This window comes from Neopelma chrysocephalum, unplaced genomic scaffold, assembly GCF_003984885.1.
Source record: "Neopelma chrysocephalum unplaced genomic scaffold, ASM398488v2 Primary Assembly neopelma1_233, whole genome shotgun sequence".
NCBI classification, from domain to species: Eukaryota; Metazoa; Chordata; class Aves; order Passeriformes; family Pipridae; genus Neopelma; species Neopelma chrysocephalum.
Genome location: NW_020897895.1, coordinates 37,070 through 45,206, shown reverse-complemented (window position 1 = coordinate 45,206; position 8,137 = coordinate 37,070). Strand labels below are relative to the sequence as shown.

Genomic DNA, 8,137 nt, shown 5'->3' with positions numbered 1-8,137 from the left:
GTCTGCCGGGAAAAGGGGCGAGCGGGGGGGGCGTGGGTGGGGGTTTGGAACAGGGGGACACAGGGGGGACACCCCAAGGGACAGAGGACACGGGGAGGAGGGGACACGGGGGGTCCTGGGGTGCCTGACGGCGCAGAGGGGGGCGGGGGGGGGTCCCTGCCGGGCCCCACCTTGACCTCGTTGTAGAAATACTTCTTGTCGTCGGGGTAGAGCAGGTCGGCGATGCCGAAATCGGCCACCTGCACCTGGCTGGGGGACTTGAGCAGCACGTTGCGGGCGGCCAGGTTGCGGTGGACCATGCGGTGCTCCTCCAGGTAGTACATGCCCTGGGAGAGGGGGGGGGACACACCGGGGGCTCCAGCGGCGCCGGGGAGGACCGGAGAGACCCCCCAGGGCACGGCAGGGACTCACCTTGGCCACCTGGACGCACCAGTTGAGCAGCAGCTGGGGGCTGATGGAGTCGCGGTTCTTGCGCACGTACTCGAGCACGGAGCCCAGGGGCAGGAGCTGCGTCACCAGCTGGAGCTGCGGCCCCGGGCAGATCCCCAGCAGCCGCACGATGTACGAGTGGTCCAGGCTGCCGATGGCCAGCATGTGCTGGGGGGGGGGCAGTGTGAGCCACGGCCGAGCCCCCCCCCCACCCACGGGGCCTCCCCCAAAAACACCCCCGGGAACACCCCCGGCACCTCCCGGACTCACGTCGGTGACGGCGTGGAAGGACTGCTGCCCACTCCAGTCCTGGATCACCTTGATGCTCACCGGGATCTTGATGGAGTCCCCATCTGGGATCCAGATGCCCTGATGGGATGGGATGGGGTGGGATGGGATGAGTTTGGGTGGGATGGGATGAGGTGGGATGGGATGGGGTGGGATGTCCTGGTGGTGCCGTGTACGGCCCCGGCTCACACGGAGCCTCCCTCTCACCTTGTGCACGGTGCCGAAGACGCCGGAGCCCAGAACCTTCAGCCGCTTCAGCTCCGTCTCCTTGAAGATCCGGGCCAGCACCTTGTTGGCCTTTTCACTGGGATCCAGCGGCTCCAGGCTCTGCCGGGCGGGAGACGGGGATGGGAATGGGGATGGAGCAGGACGAGGATGGAGCGTGATTGGGACGGAAACAGAGATGGAGATCTCACCTCTCCCCTCTCCAGGTAGCGCCGCATCGCCCGTTTCTTCTGGATCTTCTTCCCTCGCCAGTAGAGCAGCGCGAGGAGGACGATGGAGCAGGAGAGGAAGAGCCCCCCGACCACCATCACCGCGATCAGCGTCGGCGCCTTTCTGGCCGCGGGAGGAGGTCGGGGCTCAGCTCCCGGGGCTCAGCCCCCGGCACCGTCCCCCCGGAAGGGCAGGGCAGGGCAGGGGATGGCCCCGCAGCCCCCCGGGGTCCCCGCAGCCCCCCGCCCACGGTACCTGGACACGGGCAGGGCGTCCCCCAGGCAGTCCCGCAGCAGCGGCCCCAGGCACCTGCAGGGACAGAGCCGGGGCTGAGCCGGGGTGGGAGCCCCTCTCTCTGGCCGGGCAGGGGGTCCCGGGCCCCCCACCCGCCCCCTGTGGGGTTCCAGCCCCCTCTTTGTCCCCGCGCCCCACACACCCGCGGGTGCAGTTCTCGTGGCAGGGCCGGCACTCGCGGCTGCCGTCGGGGAACTTGTAGATGGGGCCGCGCTCGCCCAGGACGCCGTCGGGGCATCTCTCCACGCAGTGGGGCCCGTCGCGATAGTGGGCACAGCGGGTGCAGGTGTCGGCGCCCTGGGGGGGGGGGGACACGGCGTGAGGACCCCCGTGGGGGTGCGGGCGGGGTCCCCGTGGCCCCCCCGGCCGGGCCGTACCGAGCCGTTGCAGGTGACGCCGCCCTCGATGCGCTCGCACTCGGGGTGGCACTCGAAGCACTCGCCGTCCTGGGAGAACTCCCGCGTCTCCCTGCGGGCACAGGGCAGGGTCACCGCCCACCCTGGGAGCCCCTCCCACCCTGGAGTCCATCCCAGCTCCCATCCCGTCCCGGGAGCCCACCCCCAGCACCCATCCCACCCCCCGTGCCCATCCCAGCCCGGCGCTGACCCCGCTGCCCACTGCGGGGTCCGTCCCACCCCGTGCCCACCCTGGGGCTGACCTCCCTCCGGTGCCCACCCCGTGCCCCCAGCCCCGTGCCCCGGCAGGCCCGGCCGCCCCCCCGGCCCCCCGCGCCCCCTGACCCGTGGGTGAAGCGGCAGGTGGGCACGCAGACCCCGCGCCGGCTGTAGTGGCGGCAGGACAGGCACTGCCCGGGGCCGGGCCCCCAGCAGCCCTCGGCCGAGCACAGCGGGTCACACACCTTCCCCTCTTGCTCTGCGGGGGGAACAGGGGGCTCAGAGTGGGCTCTGGGGGTCCCGGGGGCTCAGAGCAGGCTCTGGGGGTCCCCACGCCCCAGAGGGACGGGGGAGCTCGTCGTGGGGTGCCCCGGGGGGGTCCCGCGGCCCCTCCCCAGCCCGGCCCCACGCACGGCACTTGCTGCGGGGTCTGTTGTTGCGGATGTCGAGGTCGGCGCGGGAGCGGCTCAGGGCCGCCCAGTGCACGGTGTGCAGGAAGCAGAGCCGCCGGTTCTCGGTGATGTACACGCGGCCCGCGCTCACCTCCCGCAGCGAGCGCAGCCCCAGGGACGTCACGTTCTCGTTCTTCATGATCAGCAGGGAGAAGCCCCGGCTGCGGGGAGGGGGGGGGGGAGGGCGGGGGGGGCACGGGGGGGGGGCTCGGGGGGGGGGGGGGGGGGGATGCTGTGGGGATTAGGGGATTCTCCGGGAGCGGGGAGGGCAAGGACCAGCCTGAGGGAATACGGGGAGAAGGACGCAGGGATGGGAGAGTGCAGGGATGGGCAGGGATGTGGGACAGTGAGGGGACTCAGGGACAAGGGATGTAGGGATGGGGGATGACGGGCGGATGCAGGGATCAGGGCTGAGGGGGATGCAGGGATGGAGGATGATGGGCAGATGCCGGGATCAGGGCTGAGGGGGACACAGGACACACACGGGAGGGGGTCCTCACTTGTAGAGGCTCCGCCCGCCAATGGTCTCCAGGTTGGAGAAGACGCTGAAGTTCTGCATGTGCTTGGGCCAGGACTGGATGTTCAGGTACCCTGTGGGAGGGCAGGGGGGTGTCACAGTGGCCCCCAGGGTGTCCCGGGGGTGGTCCCGGTGCCCCCCAGCCCTGTGCTCACCCGTGATCTCCCGCACCGTCCGGAACACGTTCAGCTTCTCGGGGTCCAGGGCGGAGATGTTGCGCCAGGGATCCCTGCGGGGCCAGAGCCGTCAGCAGGGCTGGGGGGCTGCACCCCCCTGGCCCCCCAGTGCCCGTCCCTCACCCCTCCAGGCCCGTGATGAGGAAGTCCAGGTTGCCCAGGATCTTGGTGCAGTTGACGAAGGTGTCGATGTTGCTGGAGTCCACGGTCTGGTACTTGCTGCCGGCGCCGGTGCCCTCGCAGGCTGTGGGACGCGGGGAGGGTGAGGGGTGGTCCCGCGGCCCCCTCGGCCCCCTCGGGCCCCCCCAGCCCCGTACCCTTGGGGCACAGCCCCCCGCAGGGCTCGCACATCTTCAGCCCGTTCTTCTCCACCTCCATCTTGTCGTTGGGGCAGGCGCGGACGCAGGAGCTCTGGTCCACCACGAAGTTGTCTGTGGGGAGACCCTCGTGGGGGTCAGAGCCCGGGACCCCCCCAACCCCCCCGGCCCCCCCGGGACCCCCAAACCCCGACTCACGGGGGCACTCCCGGACACAGACGCCCCCGTACTGGTACTTGGTGTCGGGATTGGGCTCCAGCTGGAAGGTCAGCTTGTTGTAGATGAGGGGCTGGGGGCAGAGGGGGACGCACTCCCCGCTGTCGTTGAAGTGCCGGCAGGCCTGCGGGACGGACATGAGGGTGGACGGACGGACACACGGACGGGCGGGGGGACGGGGAGGATGGACGGACAGGGGGATGCGGGGGTGTCAGTGCAGAGACAGGCACAGACCCCCCCGGGGGACGGGGGGCACGTACGAAGCAGTGGGTGCGGAGGGGGCCGGTGCAGCCCCCCGCACACTCCTCGTGGCAGCACTCGTTGGGCGCCCGCCCGAAGCAGCGCCCGTTGCACTGGGGGGCACAGATGGTCTTGGTCACTGCGGGGAGGGGGAGGGGGGGTCAGCGGGAGGCAGGGGGGGGGCCCGGCCCAGCCCCCCCGGCCCCCCCCCAGCCCCCGGTACCCACGTTTCTGGCAATCCTCGGGGCCGGGCCCCCAGCAGTGCCCGCCGCAGCTCTCGTGGCACGGGGCACCTGTGGGAGAGTACAGGGGGGGTCACCCCTAAAGCCAGGGGGGTCCCCACACCCCCGGCCCCCCCTGAAGTCCCCCCACGCACAGGCCTTGCCGTTGTCCCTGACGATGGGCTCCTGGCGGGGGTCCCGCATGATGTCCCTCCACTCCACCGTGTCCACGTGGCAGAGCTGCGCGTTCTTCTCGATGTAGACGCCGCCAGCCAGGATCTCTGGGGGGGGCAGGGGGGGTGACGGGGGGCACAGACCCCCCTGGACCTGCCCAGCACCACGGCTGGCACGGGGGATGGCACAGCTCTGGCACAGGGGATGGCACAGCTCCAGCACAGGGACCTCGGGGGTCGGCCCTGCTCTGGGGGACACTGTCACCCTGTGATGGGGACAGCACGGGGGGCACGGGGGGCACTGACCCACAACGGGGACCACAGAGGGGCACAGGGGGGTGGCACAGCTGTACGTGGGGACAGAAACACTCTGGGATGGGGATTTGGGAACAGGCACCACGCTGGATTAGGGACCTTGGCGGGACGGCGCCGCTCGGGGCGGGGGCCACAAGGCTCAGGGGGTGTCACCGCTCCGGGGTTGGGTCCCCGGGGGTCCCACCTGTGAGCTGGTTGAGGCCGAGGTGGCGCAGGGCGTGGGTGGCGTTGGGGTTGTAGTTGAGGAGGACGAAGAGGGCGAACTTCTCCTCGTAGAACTGGGTCCCGCGGATGACGCGCAGGTTCTGCAGCGGCAGCGACGCGAAGACGTTCATGGCGATCAGGATGTAGCCCGTCACCTCCCGGATGGTCTGCGGGCACGGGGGGTCAGCCTGGCGGGGGCACAACCCCCCCCGTGTCCCCCGAGTCCCCCCCAGCTCACCTGCAGGAAGGACAGGTCCTGTGCGTGGTCGATGAGGACGATCTCCAGGTTGCCCATCACGATCTCGCAGTTGTTGTACATCTTGTGCAGGGTCTGGTACTGGTGCTGCGCGTCCCCCGTCACGCTCAGCCCGTTCAGGGTCCCCGCGCACACTGTGGGCACAGCACCCTGTCCCCACTGCCACAGCACCCTGTGCCCACTGCCACCACAGACCCCCGTGGCCGGCCACAGCCCCCCTCCATGGCCACAGCCCTGTCCCCCATGGGGTCCCCATCCCCTCCACGCTGGCCACATCCTCCCCTTGGTGACCTTGGTGGCCGTGTCCCCCCCTCAATGGCCGAGTCCTTTCCTTTCTGGCCATTACCCCCCATGTCCCCTCCTCAGTGGCTCTGTCTCCTCATCAACACTCTTGTCTCTGTCCTGTGCTGGCCACGTCCACGCCCCCACCTCCCACAGTGTCCCCTCCACGACGTGTCCCCCCAACACTGGCCACGCTGGTGCCCCCAAAGTGTCCTGGTCACCCCCAGGGTGTCCCTGCCAGGCTGTCCCCATCCACTCCCTGTGGTGTCCCCGTCCCCTCCACGGTGTCCCCCCCACACTCGCCCTGTGCCATCCCTGTCCCCCCCAAAGCCCTGCCCCGGCTCTGTCCCCGCCGTGGGGGTGGCAGTGCCCGGGGGGGGGGTGACGGGTGCTCCCCCACCCTCCCCTCCCCTCCCCACCCCTGCGCGGTGCCCGAACCGGCCGGGCGAGGGTTGCGCAAGGCGGGTGCCGCGGGCACGGCCCCCCCCACGCCCGGCACACCCCGCACGGACTTCGGCCCCGGCCCGGCCCGGCCCGGCCCGGCCCGTCCCGACGCCCGAGCCCCCCGGACACCCCCGAGCGCGGGGGGCGGCGGGTCCCCCCGGGGTGAAGGGCTCCGTCCCCCCCCGCGTGGGCGCACAGGGCCCCCTTTGTGCGCGGGGAAGGACTCGCCCCCTCCCCGCCACCGCACAAAGGGGCGATTGTGGCGGGCGGACGGGGGGGAGGCCGAGCCCCCCGAAACCGGTACCCCCGGGGCACAGCGGGGTGCGGGGCCCCCCCCGGCCCCGCAGACGTGACTCAGGGCCCCGGCGCGGGGGGGCCGCGGTGGGTAAAAGGCAGCTTTGTCCGGCCCCGAGACCCCTCCGGAGGCGGCTGCAGAGAACGGGCAGCTCGGTGCACGAACGGGAAGGGGCGCGGGGCCTGCAGCCCCCCCCTCGCGCTCCCCCCGCCCCGGCCGGAGCTATTTTAACAGGGAAAGGGGCTATATTAAGGTCCCAGCTGTGTCAGTGCTGCCCCCAGCCTCGACGCCCCGGCGATGGGCACAGCGGGGCCCGAAGCGGGGGAAGCCGAGATCCCCCTGAAACACGGGGAGCGGGGGGGGGGCAGCTGGGACCCGCCCGGGGGTTCTCCGGGATGCCGGCGGGGCAGGACCCGGCCCCTCCCTGGACCCTCGTGGCTGGGAACGCTCGGTGTGTTTGGGCAACGTGGTGAATCATTAACGGCTGCTCAACCAGTCCGACCTGACCCCCGGGCACGAGGGGCTGCCGGTGCCCGACCCCCGGGGTGCACCTGCCCGGGGGGGGGGGGGGGGGCGAGGCCGGGCCCCCCCCGGGCGCCGCGGCGGCGTCGCTGCCGGGCGTTATCAGCGCGGGGCCTCGCTGGCAGCTCCGGCACGTCCCCGCTATCAGCCGCGTGCCACCGCGGCCCCCCGGCCCCCGCCGCCAGGAATAGCACCGGGGGGACCCGGCCGGGGGGGGGGACACAGACCCGACCTCCTGCCCTCGGCCCCGCCGGCGGCGGCACAAAGGGGTCTGTGTGCGCCGGGCCCGGCCCCAGACAAAGGGGGCTCTGAGAGAGGATGGGGACGAGGGTTTGGGGGGAGCAGCGCTGGTCCCGCTCCCCGCGGTGCCCCCGTGGTGCCCCCGGGCCCCCCAACTGTTCCCTCTCGGGGTGGGAGCCCCCCGTGTGATCCGGACCCCGTGGGTGGCACCCCCGAGGCGTCGCCGGTGGCACCTGGAGCAGGGGGGGACACCGAGGGGACGGGCGCGACCCCCGCACGCCCCCCGAACCAGGGCACCCCCCGGCCCGCGGGGGTGACGCGCCGGCCCCACCTGCGCGTCCAGCCCTCGGTGTTTTTCCTTTGGGGATTTGAAAAACAACTCCCAGGCGGATCCGGCCCTTCCGGGGTGCGGGGGGTGCGGGGGGGGCCGGAGCGGGCAGGGACGGGGTCCCCCCCTCGAGGGGTCTCCCCTTCTCTGGGGTCCCGCCCTGCCCCGACCGGATCCCGGAGGCATCGGCGGGTCCCGGCCCCGCAGCCTAAAATTAGCCCGGGCAGCTGCGGGGGGCACAGGTGCCTCTGCCCGGGGGGGCCCCGAGCCCGGGACCGACCCCCGGGAAGGGGGGACCGAGCCCCGAACCCGCCGGAGCCGCAACCCCGAGGGGGCTTTGCCGGTCCCCGTCCCCCTGGGGCCGTGGGGGTCCCCCCGGGACCGGGGATCGCGGGACGCCCCCGCGGGCGTCGGGGCCGCGGGAATTGTCGGGATCCGGCACCGGCGGAATCGCGGACTCCGTGACCGCCGGGACCCCCCCGAGCTCTCCCGGTCCCGCCGCCCGTCCCGGGACCCGCCGAGCGCTCCGGCAGCCCCCGGTTCTCGCCGGTGCCCGATCCCGCCGCGGCTCCCCCGGTGCCGGAGCTCACCTGCCTGCGCGGAGCCCGGCGCGGGAGCGCGGAGCAGCAGCGCCAGGAGCAGCAGCAGCAGCGCCCGGGGCCGGTGCCAGTGCCGGTCCCGGGGCCGGTCCGGGTCCATCGCGGCTCCTCTCCGCGGGCCCCGGCGGCGCGTGCCCGGGCGCGGCGGGGGGGAATGCACCTGGCGCGGGGCCGCCGGGGCGGGACGGGCCGGGATCGGGGCCGGGCCGGGCCGGGCGGGGCAGCGGCGGGGGGGGGGTGGGGGGGGGGCCCCGCTCCGCTCCCCGCCCCTCCCGGGACC

General features: G+C 73.2%; 1 protein-coding gene across 1 annotated transcript in view; it reads right to left on the bottom strand.

The window, feature by feature from the left end:
* The window catches only part of ERBB3 (erb-b2 receptor tyrosine kinase 3), a 14,460-nt gene extending 6,545 nt beyond the window's left edge, over nucleotides 1-7,915 (bottom strand). Inside the window, exons 1-21 of the mRNA XM_027703532.1 lie at nucleotides 7,849-7,915; nucleotides 5,130-5,281; nucleotides 4,872-5,058; nucleotides 4,355-4,480; nucleotides 4,206-4,271; nucleotides 3,999-4,117; nucleotides 3,721-3,862; nucleotides 3,523-3,636; nucleotides 3,329-3,449; nucleotides 3,185-3,258; nucleotides 3,013-3,103; nucleotides 2,474-2,673; nucleotides 2,187-2,319; nucleotides 1,824-1,914; nucleotides 1,589-1,743; nucleotides 1,408-1,461; nucleotides 1,134-1,275; nucleotides 925-1,044; nucleotides 700-798; nucleotides 412-597; nucleotides 171-326 (exon numbers count right to left, since the gene is read on the bottom strand). Of these exons, the coding sequence (XP_027559333.1) occupies nucleotides 171-326; nucleotides 412-597; nucleotides 700-798; nucleotides 925-1,044; nucleotides 1,134-1,275; nucleotides 1,408-1,461; nucleotides 1,589-1,743; nucleotides 1,824-1,914; nucleotides 2,187-2,319; nucleotides 2,474-2,673; nucleotides 3,013-3,103; nucleotides 3,185-3,258; nucleotides 3,329-3,449; nucleotides 3,523-3,636; nucleotides 3,721-3,862; nucleotides 3,999-4,117; nucleotides 4,206-4,271; nucleotides 4,355-4,480; nucleotides 4,872-5,058; nucleotides 5,130-5,210 (2,457 nt within the window). The 5' untranslated portion in view covers nucleotides 5,211-5,281; nucleotides 7,849-7,915. The remainder of the gene's footprint in view (nucleotides 1-170; nucleotides 327-411; nucleotides 598-699; nucleotides 799-924; nucleotides 1,045-1,133; nucleotides 1,276-1,407; nucleotides 1,462-1,588; nucleotides 1,744-1,823; nucleotides 1,915-2,186; nucleotides 2,320-2,473; nucleotides 2,674-3,012; nucleotides 3,104-3,184; nucleotides 3,259-3,328; nucleotides 3,450-3,522; nucleotides 3,637-3,720; nucleotides 3,863-3,998; nucleotides 4,118-4,205; nucleotides 4,272-4,354; nucleotides 4,481-4,871; nucleotides 5,059-5,129; nucleotides 5,282-7,848) is intronic.
* Nucleotides 7,916-8,137: the final 222 nt, after the last annotated feature.